The 20,008-nt window shown below is 34.5% G+C and overlaps 1 protein-coding gene across 2 annotated transcripts in view; it reads right to left on the bottom strand.

Annotated features, from left to right (window-relative positions):
- SOX5 (SRY-box transcription factor 5) overlaps positions 1 to 20,008 on the bottom strand; it is a 402,681-nt gene that overhangs the window by 107,595 nt on the left and 275,078 nt on the right. For both annotated transcript variants that reach the window (XM_058558649.1, XM_058558648.1), the window contains exon 7: positions 18,624 to 18,744. In XM_058558649.1, coding sequence (XP_058414632.1) covers positions 18,624 to 18,744 — 121 coding nt within the window. The remainder of the gene's footprint in view (positions 1 to 18,623; positions 18,745 to 20,008) is intronic.

Below are 20,008 nucleotides of genomic sequence, written 5' to 3'. Positions count from 1 at the left end.
TTATACAAGCTAAATAATTTCATATATGTGTTATGGGCTGAATTGTGTCCCCCCAAAATTCATATGTTGAAGTGCTAACCCCCCAGTATCTCAGAATGTATGTATTTGGATTTAGGGCCCTTAAAGAGTTAATTAAGGTAATGTGAGGTCATATAGGTAGGCTCTAATCCGATATGACTGGTGTCCTTATAAAAAGAGATTAGGACACAAACAACACAGATGGAGGGACAACCACGTGAGGACAGAGGGAGAAGATGGCCATCTACAAGACACAGAAAGAGGTCTCAGAATGAAATCCACTGTGTTGACACCTTTGATCTTGGACTTCTGGCTTCCAGAATTGTGAGAAAACAAATTTCTGTTGTTTAAGCCACTCAGTTTGTGGTATTTTGTTATGGCAGCCCTAGCAAACTAATACCACATGTTTGTCATATACACCTCATACCAATGTATTTGATGTTTAAGGGAATTGGAGAAAACAAAAGACTGGCACAGCAGGAATTAAAAAGACTACTATAGCTATTATATATTTTTAATCATATATAGTTTCCAAGATAGAAATATATGATCATAAACAGGAGATCAATTAATTTGAAAAGGTTTGTATATAAGGCACTGCATTAATGCAACTATCTCCATCCAACATACAAACATACATAACTTGAAGCATGTCGACCTTACTACCGATTTTTCAGGCCCAGAATATCCAGAACTAGTTTGACTGAAATTTGCCCCATGTTACTAACTAAGTAAATAGAAATATGATAATTGTGAAAGTGGCCAATATAGCACTTTAACTATTAATTAAGGAAATTCAAAATATATTACATGCATGTATTGGCGTTTTAAAGTAGACACAGAATCGGTAAGACTTCACCAACAAGGTCAAGGGTAGTATCTTAATGGCAAAACAGAAATTCAGAAACTGTCGGGGGAAAAAGAGATCTTTTATTGAAGTAATTACTGTCCTCTATTTGTGCTATCCCTCAATTTACTGTACTAAAAAATATTACAACAGGTTTATTTTGTAAATACCTCATGAGTATTTATACCTCAGTAAAAATTAGATAATGGAAAATTCTGACTTTTAAAGTTCAACCATGTGTAAGTTATTCTAATTGACTTTCAACTAGTTAAAGTAATTTCTTTTACTCTTTCCTCGGTTTTAACCATTTGAACAGTTTTTCCCTAAGCCTTTCCAAAATTAATTTGCCTCTTATTTCAAAGCCAAGTATGGAAAATTCTAGCTCAAAACTAAAATTTTTCAAAAAGTTGAAAAATATACCGACGTATGTAGTCAGTTCTTTTCAGAATACAACCTAGCTTATAGTATCTATTTATACAAACGATATAGCTAATATTAAATAACCCAATAACCCTTCAGAAAGCACGTTAATTGCATTAGTATTACAGTAATGAATATTTAGATAATATCTATATCCAGTGACACACATTTTTATGCTAAATAACACAGAGTAATAAAAACAATATTTTTCAACAAGGTTATTTAGGCTGAGGAAGATTGTCAAAAGCAAGTATGTTCTTACCCACGGTTAACGACATAAACCCTTTCATCCACCGAACTAATATAAAAGTTCTGGAAAGTTTATGGCATTGTCCTCACTGAAATAAGGAGACTCATTTCTTTACTAGCCTTCCATAGTTTTTTTGTTTGGTTTTGTTTTTCTTCCTAGACAAATACCAAATTACCTTCTCTAGGTGCTAGGAAATGTAAAAATTAAAACCTATCCACATACACACACACAATCCTGCCCTAGAAGAGCTCCTAATCAAGTGCAGGGGATAAACACGTAAACCAATTCAATGATACAATAAGCAAGAGTGTAGAAGGTATTCTGGAATACCCAGAAGAGTGTAAAAGGTATTCTGGAAACCTCCAGAAAAGAAGAAATTAACTTGGAAAGTGTGTCAAGGAAAGTTATTTGTTAAAGTGTCTCTTAAAAAATGGCTACCTTCACTACCAGATTATCTTTTAGGACCATTTTACCACCTACTTTCCACGTCTTCTAACTGCTAGAGAGTCCCACAGTAGGCCTCCACCACTTGATGCAACCAGGATTGCTCTTAATCATCTTCCCAAAGTGGTACTTAAAACACCCTGCTCTTATCACTCTAACTTCCAGGTAGAGGGTGTCCCGTCTAAGACAAAATGAAGTTAAAAAGGACACTATGAATGGAAATTTTGAAGGAAGTTGCTTTCTTTCATCTCATGGGCCAATAGATGAATTGGTGGGTTCCTTCTGCTTGGAAGGAGCTCGTTATCCTTCATAGGGCAGTGCTAACAATAACCACTATCCTTTATTGGCCCCTACTTCCAGGGATATTTTAATACTCCCAGTGTATCTGATGCAGCAGGGAATGTTAAACTATGCAGCTAAAGAAGCAGGTAGAATACCTATTTGCAGAGTCTTGTATTTTACTTTGAAGTCAATGTTAAGTCACTGAAAGATTTTGAGCAGGAAAGTGACATAGTCTGATTTATGTCATAGACAGATCAATTTTGTGGCGAGGGATAGGATCGATTGGAAGACGGAGAGACTGGAGACAAACAGACATGTTAAAAACTACTGCAGTAAATCAAGTGGGAAATGTAATGGCTTAAACTAATCATAAGGGAAAGAGAGGAGGGAACAGATTTGGGAGACAGACTTGATGACCAATTTGACGAGAGAAAAGAGATACAGGGGAAAAAATCATAGTTTGAGCTTATTTTATTTTCATACATGGTTTAGGAAAAAAAATTACTTTTTACCCAAATAGTTATTCAATTGTTCCAACATCATTTTTTGAATAACTCACTATTCTCCCACTGATTTGAAATGTGGGCAACTAATATTTGTTGACTTCTAGTACTCTGTTAAAATATTTTACATATGTATACATATAAATATACACATATGCATCCAAATAGATATGAATATATTTACTTGCGTGTATAAAATATTATCTAGTCTTCATAACTCAGTAGGGAAGATATTATTCTCTTTCTACAAATTAAAAAACAATGTTCAGTATCTCACAGTTAGTAAGTACTATAGTCCTTACTATTTTCGTAAAATGTATTAAGTTTTACAAAACATCATAGACTATTTTTAGAGCATTATGCAAACATATATTTCAATTTTCAAAATAGATATATTCATTTAATACTCACTCAACTCACATGTATCAAGCAGTATGTGAAGGATACAAAGAAATAAAAGGTATAGTCCTTGCCTTCATAACACTTTCAGTTACAAAATAAGACATACAAATGTGGAAAGGAAATAAATCAAAGCCATATGATTAAAATCAGATGAATAAGAAAAGTAGTAATTACTAGAGAAAGGAGGAATTTATGTAAGCTGAAATCATGGGAGAAAGAATCAGAGTTGGGGCTGGGCTTGAGTTAGGCCTTGAATAAAAAATAAGAACTAGAAAAGATGAGAGAAGTCCAAGTATTGCAATGCTTGGCACACAGCAGATGTTCAATAAATATTTGCTGAATGAATAAATGGTTGAGCCTAAAAGTAAGAATGAGAGAAATGAGTGAGCAAAAAGTCTTTATGAACTAGCCTGCAGTTGGACCCATTTCCAACAGCAGGAAGAAATATTTAGAAGGTTGGTTAGTGTCTATTGAGTACCTCAAATACCACGGTAAGAATTTGTACATATCACGTCCTTAAACATGCACAATTACCTCCTATCCTAAAAAACAACCAGCTATTTAGACTCTAAAATCCCTCTAAAACACTTATTTTAGTGTTTAGTTAGTAAGGAATAATTTATTTACTTTCTTTCTTCTTCTCATCTAAATTGCTACAAACTAGTCTTCAATGATAATCTTAAATATTTCTTCTACACTTTAGTTTTCAATCCAAAAATTTTTCTGGAAACACTTTATAAATTTACCAATGACCTCCAAATTGCCAAATTTATATCAACACCATTGTGCAACAGCTGATACTATTAATGACTCTCTCCTTGTCTAACTACATCTATACTCTCTTGACTTATAACATGCTCTTCTGGTGCTCCTCAAACCTTGTTAAAGCTGACTTTATTATTTCTGCAATAGGCTGTTCCACCTTCCTTCACTCATCCCTTAAATATTGGTATTCCTTATTTGGTATTGCTTGAGGTCTAGTCCTTGGCGCTTGGCCTTTCTCATTCCACTCACTTAATCTGAATGATCTTATCCAAACTCATGGTCCAAAGACCATACACAAACAAATACATTCCAAATCAGTGACTCCACCCTAGACCTTTCCACTGTTTTTTGGACAATCTCCCCAGCTGTCCTATAGGAAGTTCAGTCTTCACATGTGCAAAACTTAATTCATCATCTTTCTTGGAAAATCTACTACTCCTATTATTTCTATCTCATTTGGTGACACCTGTCCCCTAGGCTATAAACACCACAGTATCTTGGATTTCTCCCTCCCTTTCACCCTCCATGGCCAATCAATCACAGGCTTTGTTTTTTTTTTTTAACTCCCAGGCTTTCATGTCTACTGGAAGAGCCTCCAAATCAGTCTCCCAGGCCCCAGTCCTCTGCTAAAGAAATTAATTCTTACTCAGCTTCCAGTGGCACTCATTACAGGCACACAATAAATATTCATTAGTTGTACTTAAAATGTAATAAATATCTATTGATTCTATACCATGTGTTAAGGACTTAAAAGTTCAAAAGTGAACAAGAAAAGTATGCCTTGGCATGGATGGATAGATGGATAAAAACCAGTATGATCTCAACTCTGGGTTTTAGCCCTTCAATGGTTTTTAAGTTCCTCCAGCATATAAGAACTATAATAGTATCCCTGCATTGCTCTCTTCTTGTGTCCTCAAACTACTCTCCATTTCTTGCCTTACAGTTTACTCTCAAAAATGACCTGCTTATAGGTCCATGTACACTCTATTCCATCTCTTGCTTTCTGGCCTTTATCCAGGCTGTTTTTTCCTGCCTGGAATATTGTTTCTCTATCTCTCTAACCCCAAACTTCTTCAATTGCTTAGCTGCCCTTCATCCTTAGGATTTGACTTAGGAGTCCCTACTCCAAGAAGCCTTTCCTGACACCTTCCACCATTCTTAGATTTGAATTCATTCTCTTTCCTCTGACTTCTGTTAAAATTCTATGCGTACCTCTATCATATTACATCTGTTTTATATAATTCTCCCCAACTAGACTATGAGCATCCTAAAGGCAGGGATTATATCTTACTCATCTTTAAATCCCCAGTTCCTAGCATAGTGCCTTGCCCATTTAAGGCTACGTGTTTATTGACTGAATAAATGAAGGAATAATTTATTTAACTAAGAAATTAATGAATGTCAAACACAGGAAACCATTCTTCTCATATCAAAAGATTAAGGTTTACACATGGTCATCTCAATAGATGCAGAGAAGGCATTTGATAAGATACAACATCCATTTATGATAAAAAACTCTCAACAAAATGGGAATAGAAGGAAAGTACCTCAATATAATAAAGGCTATTTATGACAAACCCACAGCCAACATCATACTCAATGGGGAAAGACTGAAAGCCATTCCTCTGAGAACAGGAACAAGGCAGGGCTGCCCACTCTCACCACTTCTGTTCAACATTGTACTGGAGGTTTTGGCCAGAGCAATTAGGCAAGAAAAAGGAATAAAAGGAATCCTAATAGGTAACGAAGAAGTGAAACTCTCACTATTTGCAGATGACATGATTTTATATATAGAAAACCCTAAAGAATCAGTTGGAAAACTATTAGAAATAATCAACAACTACAGCAAAGTTGCAGGGTACAAAATCAATCTACAAAAATCAGTTGCATTTCTGGATGCTAATAACAAATTAACAGAAAGAGAGCTCAAAAAGATAATACCATTTACAATTGCATCAAAAAGAATTAAATACCTAGGAATAAATCTTACCAAGGAGGTGAAAGGCCTATACAATGAGAACTACAAGACATTATTGAAAGAAATCAATGATGACATAAAGAAATGGAAAGATATCTCATGCACGTGGATTGGAAGAATAAACATAGTTAAAATGTCTATATTAGGTAAAGCAATCTACAGATTCAATGCAATCCCAATCAGACTCCCAACGACATTCTTCATGGAAATAGAAAAAAGCATACTAAAATTCATATGGGGCAACAAAAGACCCTGAATAGCTAAAGCAATCCTAAGAAAAAAAGAACAATGCAGGAGGCATCACAATCCCTGACTTCAAAACATACTACAAAGCAACAGTAATCAAAACAGCATGCTACTGGCACAAAAACAGACACACAGATCAATGGAACAGAATTGAAAGCCCAGAAATAAAACCACACATATACGGACAGCTAATTTTCGACAAAAGAGCTGAGGACATACAATGGAGAAAGGAAAGTCTCTTCAATAAATGGTGTTGGGAAAACTGGACAGCCACATGCAAAAGAATGAAAGTGGACCATCTGCTATTGCCATTCACAAAAATTACTCAAAATGGATCAAAGACCTGAAGGTGAGACCTGAAACTATAAAACTCATAGAAGAAAATATAGGCAACACACTATTTGACATTGGTCATAAAGGAATCTTTTCAGATGACATGCCTACCCAGACTAGGGAAACTAAAGAAAAAATAAACAAGTGGGACTTTATCAGATTAAAGACCTTCTACAAGACAAACGAAACCAGAATCAAGATGAACAGACAACCCACCAGCTGGGAGAGAATATTTGCAAAACATACATCTGACAAGGGGTTGATCTCCATAATATATAAGAACACACACAACTGAACAACAAAAAAACAAACAACCCGATCAAAAAATGGGCAGAGGAAATGAACAGACACTTCTCCAAAGAAGATATACAGATGGCCAATAGGCACATGAAAAGATGTTCTACATCACTAATCATCAGGGAAATGCAAATCAAAACAACACTAAGATATCACCTCACGCCCATTAGAATGGCTATAATCACCAAGACAAAAAACAACAAATGTTGGGGAGGATGTGGAGAAACAGGAACCCTCATACACAGCTGGTGGGAATGCAAACTGGTGCAGCCTCTATGGAAAACGGTATGGAGATTCCTCAAAGAATTAAAAATAGAGATGCCCTATGATCCAGCCATCCCACTACTGGGAATCTATCCAACGAACCTGAAATCAACAATCCAAAGAGGCTTATGCACCCCTATGTTCATTGCAGCATTATTCACTGTAGCCAAGAAGTGGAAGCAACCCAAGTGTCCCTCGACTGATGACTGGATCAAGAAGATGTGGTATATATATACAATGGAATACTACTCAGCCACAAAAAAAAGACAAAATCGTCCCATTTGCAACAACATCGATGGGCTGGAGGGTATTATGTTAGGTGAAGCAAGCCAGAAAGAGAAAGACAAACACTGTATGATCTCACTCATATGTGGAATATAAACCAACACATGGACAGAGAAAACTGTATTGTGGTTACCAGGGGCAATGGGGGTGGGGGGTGAGGCACAAGGCGTGAAGGGAGACATATATATGGTGATGGACAAACAAAAATGTACAACCCAAAATTTCACAATGTTAAAAACTATTAAAACATCAATAAAAAAAATAATAAAAAAATAAAAAGATTAAAGTTTAGTAGAAGAAACAGATTGTAAGCAAATAATTGTACAAATAAGGAACAAATTTTTTGTACAGGGTTTAATTCAAAAAATGATAATGTTTTAGATCAACTGCCAATGATACGAAGAAAGGATAGGAGATGGAGGGGGAAAGAGAAACCTAGATTTTGGAGATATGAGAAAATAAGGACCTGAAGGAGCTGAAGGAGGTGGTCAAAGAATCTCCTGTAACATATGCTCACCCATCAAACAATGCTTTTACAATACTTCATAATTTATCTCTTTTATAAATTTTGATTTTAAAAGCAATTCTTATCCCCTTGGGTATTAAAAGTAAATAATACGAATTTCCTACATCTTCAAATGACTTCTGTTCACTAACAAGAACCCACTATTCTGACGTCATTACAGCACCTAGCATGGTCAAGGTGTCTACTAGAAAAGATAATATATATAAACAAATGACAAAAACAAAATTCTTCATCATCGTGGTCATTTCAAATCCCCATAGACTCTCTGAAATCCAAGCAAGTTGAATTTTGCTTTCTTATAGCAATAAGCTCAGCTAACTTCCTCCTTCATTTTAGGTAGTTAAATTTATAATTATTTTCCTAAATCATCGTGTGGAGTTCAAGAAGTTCATAGCAATTGATATGCTGCACATAAGTAATGGTGCAGAGGCTTCTAAGTGCAGAGGCTTCTAAGTGCAGAAAATCTGTAAAGTCGTTCCAGATTTGCTAGACAAGAATAATACGACTTTAATATTTGAAACTTTTTATAAGAAACACTAATATTTCGAGGTAACTCATAAAATGGTAAGTAGTGAATATAAATATTTCATATGAATTTTATTTGAAAAAGTAAAATTAATAAAATTATCTCTTGTTTGACTATTAGTTATTTTAAAAGAAGATATTTTGAGGCAATTGTTAGCTCTTAACTGCTTTGTCACAGGCTTTTTTCAGTTAAAGAGATTTTTTTTAAATAAAAAATATTTCTATGCCTTTTTAATGTAGCATAGCAAATGAAAACTTTATCCAACTTAATTTAATAGTTACCTAGTTGGCTAGTATAATAAGAGATTAATTTATCAACTCTTTAGGAAACACCTCTCAAAATGGAAAGACATTTCTACATATAAAAGATATAGCATTCTTTCTTCACCTCTTTACCCATAAATTTAATCATTTCTAGTACCAATGAAAATTCCTGTATTAATTATCTAAAAAATCTGAGTACCCCTGAAAAGGTGACAATGAATCAAAGAAGTCTCCTTTTCCTTCTTTATTCTAGCACTACTACTGAGGCATCATTTAAGCTACTGCACAATAAATCATTTTTAGCTGCTCAAAGAGAATTATTAATTAAAGAGCTACTTCTGAATCCAGATCTATATTCAACGACTATGTCTAAATTGTGCCTCTGTGTCTTACGAAGAAATGAATAGTACAGAGAAAAGCATCCAAAATGATTAAGGTATTAGAAAGTAGGGATCTGGAAGAGGGGCATTAAGATAAGCTATTTAAGACCAAACCAAATGCTATTTCTCTTTTATTTTCCACTTTTAATATGAAGGTTTAGCACACACTTCATTTTTGACATCTTTTATATAGTCTTTCCACTTTTCCGTCTATCAGGACATTTGATCCTTCCTCCTGGAGTCTATCCAGAGTCTGTGATCTGCAAGTTGAGAACAGGAAGCTTCCTAAACCACCCTAACAATAAGCCTATGGAATATACATTTGGGATGGCTCCTGGCCTAGAGTTTTCTACTAGAATGGCAAATTTTAGCCCTCTGTAAATTAAGAAATATTATGGAATTTCCCCTCTCCCTAAAAACTGAAAAACAAATAATGCAAATATCTCCAATGGTCAGAAGTATAGTGACTTGGGCCGGCCCCATGGCTTAGTGGTTAAGTGCGCGCACTCCACTGCTGGCGGCCTGGGTTCGGATCCCAGGCGCGCACCGACGCACCGCTTCTCCGGCCATGGTGAGGCCGCGTCCCACATACAGCAACTAGAAGGATGTGCAACTATTACGTACAACTATCTGCTGGGGCTTTGGGGAAAAAAAAGGAGAGGATTGGAAGTGGATGTTAGCTCAGAGCCGGTCTTCCTCAACAAAAAGAGGAGGATTAGCATGGATGTTAGCTCAGGGCTGATCTTCCTCACAAAAAAAAAAACAAAGAAGTATAGTGACTTGGAATAGATAAACTCCTGAAATCCTTTTCACTATGTCACATTCTAAACATTCAAAATGGGTTTATGCATTTAATAAATAATAATGATATATTATACTTACACAATAATTCCACTTCTTTAGAAATGCATACACTCATCTCACCTAATTTTTACAATCTCCTTATGAAGTAAGTAGGGCAGACATTATTGTAGTTACCTTAAAGATGAAAAGCTAAGGCACAAAGAGGAAAATGACTTGCCCAAGGGCACAGAATAATTTGAAATGGGATTGTGACTACCGAGGTCTTCTGACATCTTGTTTAATTTTTTTTGTGATAGAATTTATTAAATCCAGAAAAATAATAGTTTCAGATTACATGTCCCATTGATGCTTATTCATAGCTTAACTCAGACCTGTGCAAGTTTTAAACCCTCCATTAACCAACTCAGAGAGCATTAGAATTTAAAGGCAATCTCTCAGGTGAAAAATGTTCAAAAAGGAACAAATAAACGCAAGTAAAATACCAAATACTTGGAATGGAACTGGTTATATGCAGACTTCATTGGGGGAAAATATGTGCACATAAAAATGTTTATTGTAGCATTGTTTAAAACTGTAAATACTGCAGGCAAATTTAAATGTTAATTAGTGGGGAACACAAAATATGGTGCATTCCAGCTTAATGAAATATGATGCAGGATAATTTAGGTCTAAAAGTATGGAAGAAGAAAGATAGCCATAATATATTTTTCTATATTTATAAGAAGAATATGGTGTAGATAACATTTATCCTCAAATAAATTATATTTTATGTAGTATACATCATATATATGGTATATATGTATTATAGCATACATATTACAATATACAGATGTGCTTACATGTTACATATTGATATCTAGATATAAATAGACATGTATATATATTTATGTATAAATAAATACATATTTATATCTATATCTAGTTCTGGAAAATATGCACCAAATTGTTAACAGTAATTACCTCTGGGGAGTGGGATTATAGCAATATATGAGTGTGGGCAGATAACTTTCAGTTTCTGTTTTCTATACTTCTATATTGTTTAAGGTTTGTGCAGTCAGCAAGTGCTATCTTTAATATATTAGAAAAAATGTGAAGGGTTGTTATGAGCTGACTATATAAATAGGTTTAAGAAAAGTTTAAATATATTCTTTGAAAATGGAGCCAAAATCAATTATTAGGGAAATAGTACTATTTAGAAAGTAGCTGTAGTTCTCCCTGCTTCTGCCCTTTCCACTGGCTGGAATGTGGATATGGTAGCTGGAGAAGATATCTAAGACCATAAGATGGAAGCTGCAATTTGTGGAAGGCAGTATAATAAATAAGAGAACGAGCCTGGGACCTGATATCACGGAGCTACCACACGAGCTACACTTGGACTATTATACGAGTGATATTATACGAGTGAAAAATATTCTTTTACCATGTTTAAGCTAGTATTATATTGGTCTTTTACAGTAACTAAACTTTACACACTATCTGATTCCACATGGTATTCCAAAAGCATGACTTGTTCGGTCCTCGTGGGAGATATGCATCTCTTGTAGAGTGAGAAGCAAAATGCTATCTTAGCCTGTTTTACTAAATATTTTTCCTGCTTCCATACTTTCCTATCAATGACTGAAGTTTGCCTTCTATTAGAGCTTTCTATGGTGAAAGAGCATGATTACTGGAGAATAGAGTTGTCCAGTATTGTTAACATTCAATAACATATTCAAATAAAATAATATATTGCTCCACTGGGCTTATACTTCAGTTAGTGCGAGTTCAATACTGAGATAAGATTCCATGTTTGCTCTGGCAATAAAATATGAACTAGAATTCTGAGTGTTAGACTGGACTATGGCAAATTCATATGGCAATACTACACTTTGAGACGTCTTGGCTGAGAGCAGAGTGTCATTAGCCAAGCACCCTCTCCATCTGACATATCTACATTATCAAGAATGAGAATCATGTCAAAAAGCATACACTGAGCTGAATGGGTTTCTATTTAAATTGAATGACATTCTTATATTCTTGACCATTAAAAAGCAAACAAGATGGATTAAAAGATTAGATATAGTCTAATAAAATCTGAGGAATTTATCAAAGAAAGGGCTTTTGCTTTTTTGTTTGCTTGTGTGTGTATGTTTTGGTGGTGGTAGAGTGTGTGTGTGAGAGGCAGGGAGTAACAATGGATCCAACACTGGTTACTAATATAGTGCAGTTATCACTTCATGAAGTTATGATGTTTAAAATTAATTATGTCTATATGTTTTACAACCAATAAGGCACAATATAAGTTATTATTTTTATAACAAGTTACGACACTTTTGTCACAATAAAGACTTATACATCTCTCTCTTCTCAGTGATGAATCTTGTAAAAATATTATAAACTCTATGTTTTAGCAAAAAACCATATTTTATTCACCTAGAAACACATCTCCCATGAGAAATGCAGGGTGGTCACCATGTAATTGTGGGATGTTATATACTTTTTGGTACTCAGCTCTCTTTACTTTTTAATCATTTCATATTTTTATGCCACTAATTTAACTTCCTTCAGATGGGAATTTAAATGATTGGCTGTTCAGGTATCAAAGCTATTCTTTACAAAAATAAATATTTACAAAATTCTACAATCAAGACAGGTTCACCCAAAGTCAATGGTTTATAAGATTTGGGGAGGGGAGCGGAGCGGGGTGGGAAGAGCTGGTCACAATAATTCTAACACATACAAACACAGAGGCCTGAAGATATGATTACATCCTCTTCTCTCTGCTTATTTGCAAAGAATCTACAATATGTGATCCTGACAACACGTTTCCTATTTTGTCAGTTTGATAAAAGCGTACCATGTCAATGGTTTTTAGCCTGTGATTTTGTGATTGTTTCAGCACTGATTGTCAATGACCTGTACGTCAGCTGACACAGTTAAATCAGAAATTAGCATGCAGTCTCCTAAAATGCCAGACACATGGACCCTTTGCACAAGAGAGATATAATGGAACCCACATGATACCCCCATTAACCAATGAAACATGTGACATTAACTAAAAACAGGAACACATCAGCAAATACGCCTGAGGAAGTTTATGGTATTTAACTCCTAAACATTAATTTTATTGTGGTGTATGAGGAACTAATTAACTGAGAGTTTCCTTTTTTATTGGAAGCAGAAATACTGTTCAGAAAACTGATGAAGAGTAAATACAGCATATTTTAAGTTTATTAAGCTTGGCTCATCGACTTCTATTTATTTAAGCTAATCTCATAAGGCAATTAAATATTTCAATTGGTAACTTTATATGGCTATTTTATTTAGCACATTTCTGAAAAATTAATCAATGTGTTAAATGCAGAATGAGTATGTGACTATATTTCTAGTTTCATACAGCCAAAACAATGACTAAATACATTTTCAAGAAATCATATGATCTTTTCCAATATGAGCTCTGATAAATAGATAAGTGGAAAATGACAATAGAAAAAATTTAAAACTTGGTGATTATAATGAAAATAGTTCAGGTTAAGGTTGTATCTACATGAAATGATTGTTTCCATCAGCACTGTAATACTTTTCTCTAAACAATTATATGTTCCTAGTCAGAGGAAGCCTCATTAAGGTGTGGCAGAATGAATCTGATCCTAGATAGGATATGAAATACAATTAATTGCTGGGTGTGGTTTTAGAATATTCTGGGTTTTTTTTGGAAACAGGATTTGTGTTTTGCTGGCATTATACACTCACTATTTATCATTTATAAATAACCTAATAAGGTTATTTGCTAGGCACGGTTTCATATATAACCCTATTTACGCTCTGTAACAATTCAGTAAAACTGGTGTTATTAATCCATGTTGTAGATGAGGAAACTCAGTCATTCACACAAGGATAATCAAAGTAGCCGAATGAGGCAAAACTTGATTCCAAATCCATGATCACTCATTCCAAGTACCTCTCAATTACTGTCGCCTATTTGAGACTGGGTTAATTAAATCAAAACAAGCAAACCAACAGAATGTTTGAAATTACATAGACAAACAAATTTGTATAGACAAATGAACCAATTACTTATGTATATAAGATTGTACATAGCCCTGTAAGTGCAAGATAAATTTTTTTTATAATATTCTGTTCTGTGGTTATAATATGGTAGGTCAACAACAATAACTTTCCAGTAACAAGATCATAATAATTTTTTAAATGAATATATACTAGACTAGGCCAAACATTCTTAAACTTTCTTGGATTCAGGCACCATCATTGGCTCAATAATTTTTTTCATAGCACCCTTAGGACAAAAGAAATATCCAACCACTCCATTTTATTAAGTAGTAAGGTCCAAACAGATAAGGTAGTTTATGTAGTGCCTGACAGATGCCTCTGCATTTTCCTTGATATTTTAAAATATCCTGTGTGCCCCATGAATTAGCTACAGCACCTTGGTACCTGAGCACACAGTTTGGGAACTGTAGCACAAGGCACGTGCCCATCTATGGGGAAAGATCTATTTCTGTAGCTATGTGACACATTCAATTTCACACTTTGAGCTAAACTATCAAGCCAACTCTTTTACAACTGTTTGTTTTGTCCTGCATACAGAAAATGGGTTATTTTATTGGATTTTGCCTTCCTGTAGATTTTTTTATTTCCATATAAAATGTCTTCTTGTCAAAAATTTCTAAAGCATCTATCAGAATTACATGACTAGAAATTTTACACTCGGATAGAAAGGAGAGGGGCAGAAGACTGTAGTCATTAGTAGAAGGAGAAGCTCCTATTCCTTTCATTTCTGCCTGTAAAATATGTGCTCTGAAGGAACAGCACTTAAGCTGAGGGTGGGCTGGGGGGAAGCTGTGTGCGGTGGAAAGAGAAGCAGAAGCAGGAGACAGAAAAATGGGTACTGACCCAACTTATGACCTTCAACCACCTTATCTCAAAAGTCTCTCTCAAACCTAAAATGCTGGGCTAAAATCAACATACACATTTAAAATTATTTTGAATTTTGGTAGATTTTTTTTCTATGCTGAACAAACACAAAAGTGGTGTCTTCCTGAAAACATAAAACTGTTCTGCAGGTGTCAAAGGTGTGTACATTTTATTTCAAAAATATCTACCTGACACAAGATTTGCAGTCCACAGGTTGAAGTCTTCATTAAGAGGTTAGGATTCCACTCAGACTTTCCAGCAGAGGCAAATCGACTGTGTCCTTGGACTCTTCAACCATCCAAAGTGTACTTGAACCAATTCATTTGTACACCCATTTATTTTATAATTCACAATTGGAACCTTAGTTATTTAGTTTTTCAAGTTTATTTCAAGAACTGTAATGATTGTTTTCTTATTAAAATGAGCTAGTACCCACAAATATTATTTAAAATTGGGATTTTTTTATTATGCAATATAAAATCTGGGGTGTGTTTACATATAGCAACTTAGTTGACAGTTTTAACAAAACTGACAAGTTAAAAGTACAGATTATTTGATGAATTTTTTTTCCCTGAGTGAAATGGTCTCTGAATTGAGTTGATTGATTAAACCAGTGTTTTCATATAATTGTTTTCTAGTTATTATATATATTAAAAGCATTCAATTTAATAATACACCATTATTTTCACCTCCTTAGAAGTCTGGAATTATTTTTAGACTTTAAGAAATAGATAGGAAAAGCAATAACTAGATATGGATCCATGAAGAAGTGTGGTTTCACACTTGCTTTCAGTAATAGCAAATGCCAAAACAGAATCTGAGATTCTGATAATAATATATCAATATTTGTAAATTGATCTACATATTCATGGATAAGAGTGGACTACAACATTCTCTAAAGCTTCTTTTCTATCTAGCCAGTTTGCTCTGAAGTCTCCGGCTGTGCTGCTATTAATTTATTTTTATACAGTTTAATGATGTACATTAGAGCAGTTACGAGAGAGTCCAGCAACTACATTCCAGAGGTCTCCATTCCACACCATATTTCTACCATTATATTTCTTAAAGGGAAAAATACCTTTATGTTCACTAAAAGCTTCCTTTTTGGAAAACAGGAGATGTTAATTCAATCTATGATGGTTCGGTTCCCCAACTTGTGTTTTTATTTTATTTTTCCCCTGTTGAGAACATTTTAACTTTCTTGTGTAGTTCCAGAGATTTTTATTTTATTTATTTTATTAAGACACATAGTCTAACAGGAAAATTTATCATCAATACTTTCTACGAGTGAATTGATGAAAAGCATTTGAGTTTTTGATACCAACAAATAGTATATCTTTCATATTTACTGGAAACTCAAATCAAAGTTAAGTTAGTCAGAGTCTCTTTCGTTGAGAATTATGTAATATTACTCAAAAAAATTGACAACCAGAGAAGTCACATATGGTTGACAATTATGGGGGGAATAAAATAGGAAGGCCCACTGAAGAAAGAAGATGGCAAGATTTGTTTCTTTCTCTACCTCTATTCCTTTCCTGCAACGTGGTTAGGGAGGAAACAGTCTGGACTATTTATCACTTCCACCCAGCTCCTCATTCAAACTGACTCCAAGTGCCAGAGCGCCAACAAGGGTGGCACTTTCTTTTGCTACTGGCTTCTTCTGAGTTTTCGAGTCTGGCATGATGTAGTTTCAAGCTTGCCAGCAGCTGTAGAGGCTTTATTCTATTTTATTTCCAAGGTTACAAAAGAAGTGGCATCATTTATAACTTTAAGCACGGAATATCAAATGGTTAATATACTAACAATTTTAGAAAGGGAAAAATTTCTCCACGCCACACTGCATTAACACTGAACAAATGTAGTATGCCAACTCTGTCCAATGGGAGAGAGGGAGAAGTGTTCTCGACCTTTTCCAGGCCTACAGTTACGCTATTGTTCACACTCAATGTGGTTTTCTCTTCAGCACAATATTTGCTAATGGGACTTATTTCTACAGTTGCTTACAAAATTTCTTTTTGGAAAACAGAACTGATCTATATGTATATATTGCAGGTGCAGTCTGAGGCAACTCATGATTTTTAGAAGTATCTTTTTTTTTTCATTTTAGTAACCAAGGTTACCAAAAACACATTGGCAACATATGTTTAATGTGAATAGTAATTCCTTAGGAAAATGGAAACAAAACAAAATAAAAAATCTTTTATGATTAAAAACTCAAGAATCTAGTGTAGCAATAAAGTTTAAAATTCTATTCTTAGAATTTAAATTATTCTTAGAATTTAAATACTTAGAATATAAATATAGTCCTTAATCATAAAAAAAGTTGGTGTTTCTGGATGAATGGATCTACAAAGATAGAATGATGTGGCAAATAATATTAAATGAATAAATTAAGGATCCAGAATGAGAACACCATCTTAAAACACAGGAGTTCAAAGTCAAGAGAAAGATGTGCAAAAGCAGTGTAAAAACCACAAAGGGCAAAATACCACACAAGCGTGAATTTTTATAGTCCTGAGTCAAGTTCACTTTTATCTAAGCTCCATAATTACAATCTACTCATCTCAAATCTCTTTGTATACTTAAAGAATTATGTCTCCTTTTTTCAATATTAAATTGAGAAAAGTTCAAAGACTAGGAATACATGTTACAACATGAAAATTCAAAACATCACTTAACAGGAAACTTAGATCAGATTTCTAGTAATGCTAGATAGTTTCTCAAATGCAAAAGTACTGAATCATTGCAAAATGCTAACGGGACAATTTATTCACATATAAATGAACCAAAATCTACTGGAATTTATGAAAAAAATATTCTATATAAATATCTACAATGACAATATTTCACTAGTTGTTTTCAATGGTGTTTTACTTTCATCAATGAAAATGTTTCAATAAACTTGCTTTCTCTATGTTCTTTCTGGCCATGGTAATGATGTTCTAGAAGGTATTTAGCTTAGTAGTCTAGCCCCTCTTCAGAATTTGTTACTATTTTTATCCAACAGATTAGTTGGTACTTTAGCTATTTAAATTTTAGGAGACTAAATATTAGATTATTTCTAAAACTAACAATGTAAAATTTCAATTTTGGTAAAAAAAAGAAAAAAATCATAAAATCACAGGCATCTAAAGTTAATAAGCAATATAAACAGTTATTTTGGTATAACACATCACTCAATGCAAAAATGCCCTTGTATTGTTTGTCATGAGTGCTCATTCATTTAACAAATAGCTGAATGTTACACTAAAAGTTTAGACATAACAATGAATAAGACAGAATCGGCACCTGCCCTCATAGAGCTTACAATTAAAGTGAAAGAGAAAATATACAGGATCCAAAGGAACCAGGAGAAAGGGATCTAACTAGGTCAGGCAAGCTCTCCCTGATTTTAGGTGGAAGAGGTTCCGAATACCAAGAAGAATGAACTGACAATACAAGGCCAGAGTCAAGAAAGAGTATGGTTTGGTGTAAGAACTAAAACAAGACTAGTGAGAAATTAGGCTGTAAATATAGAGAGGAGTTGGATAACGGAAGGCCAACTAATTCACATTAGGAAACTTGGGTTTATCTTAAAAGGTAACGGAAAGCTGTTGAAAGCATATTCCTATACTGTCTATGCAAAAATAAATTGAACCCTAAAATTATATTCATATTTTAAGAATACACTGGAAACAGAAGTTATGAAACTGAATTATAAAGAGCAAATATTGGCTTTACCCACATAAATTCTTTCTACACCTTCTGAGCGTTTCCTATTTAAAATAAAAATGCTATATGGGTGATCTCATTTCTTGGTGTGGCAAGAATATTAGATTGCCTAATTTAAAGCTATGCCCTCCACCCACTCCCAAGTGAAAAATCAGTGGTACTTACTACATCCAGCCTTATAGCTGAAGCCTGGAGGAAGGAGGAATCCTTGCTGGGCAGCTGCAGCCAGCGTCCGTTGATCAGGAGGGAATACGGGAATCATTAATGGCGGCAGTTGACCTTGAACCTGCTGAACGTGATAGAGGGAATCAAAGAGAAGAAGTTTTGGTGTTCCATGCTTCCCACCCTCCTTACTTCATGATGAAAGAAAATAACTTACTGAATTCAATATACTGGGATACAAGCTTGCTAGAACACTGGGCTTGAGGCCATGCCTTTGGACTACCCTAGGCAGGAGAAGCAGAATATACTATAGTTGGAAGGTATTATCAAGTTCACTTTCTAACCTGATGAATAATTTCCCTACCTGATATCCTCGACAGTGATGAAGTGTCACTACTTCACACAATAAGCCCTTTTCTTATTGCATTAATATGATGGTTAAAAACTATTCCCTAGGTTGGACTAAAATCTCCTGTTAGGACTAATTCTACCTTGATAAACAAAATTAACTAAACTGGTATCATTTTATATATGAATAGCTCTTCATTATTTGAAGATAATTCTCATGTTCATACAGAATGTTGAAATTTTTAAAAAGAGCTAGAAGAAAGCTTAGAGAGTAACTAAGACTTTGCCCTTTCTTTAGAGAAGAGGTAACTGGGGCCAAAAGAGAACTGACTTGCCCATGGCCATGGAATGGGATAGTCAAAACGAGGTCTAGAATCCAGCCCCCTGAATCCTGCTCTGTATTATACAGTCATGCAATACTTAATGACGGGGACACATTCTAAGAAATGCGTGGTTAGGCGATTTCATCATTGTGGGAACATCATAGAGGGTACTTACACAAACCTAGATGGTATAGCCTACTACATACCTAGACTATATGGTACTAATCTTATGGGACCACCAATGGATACACGATCCATTGTCGACCAAAATGCCACTATGAGGCTCATGACTATACTTTTGTCTTCATCTATCCTTTCCCAAGCAATTGAACCATTCCTCATACCACACGGCCTATGTTTTGGTTGCCATCTATGGAATATATTTTGATTTGCTGGTGTCACTCTCAGTATATGTGGTTCACATCAGTAAATAAATAATACTGCACAATGGAATCACTGTCTTCTTTGAACTGAACAGGAATTTCTATAAATATAACCTAATGCAGTCATTTCTGCAGCTATTTCACACTATTGACTAATGCAGAGGTTATCATTAACAAAAATACCTAGGATTATTTTCCCAAATATTTAAGCAAGATCTCCCTGGTGAACACGATTACTAGTTAGCGTTTATCACTAAATGTTTGAATGAGAATTTAGGACCATGCTAGCAATCACATATCTGAGACTTTATTCTCCCTTACTACTCCTTCCACA

Source organism: Diceros bicornis, chromosome 17, assembly GCF_020826845.1.
Source record: "Diceros bicornis minor isolate mBicDic1 chromosome 17, mDicBic1.mat.cur, whole genome shotgun sequence".
Lineage (NCBI taxonomy): Eukaryota > Metazoa > Chordata > Mammalia > Perissodactyla > Rhinocerotidae > Diceros > Diceros bicornis.
The sequence above is the reverse complement of the archived record's forward strand: the minus strand, read 5'-3'. Positions and strand labels throughout refer to the sequence as shown.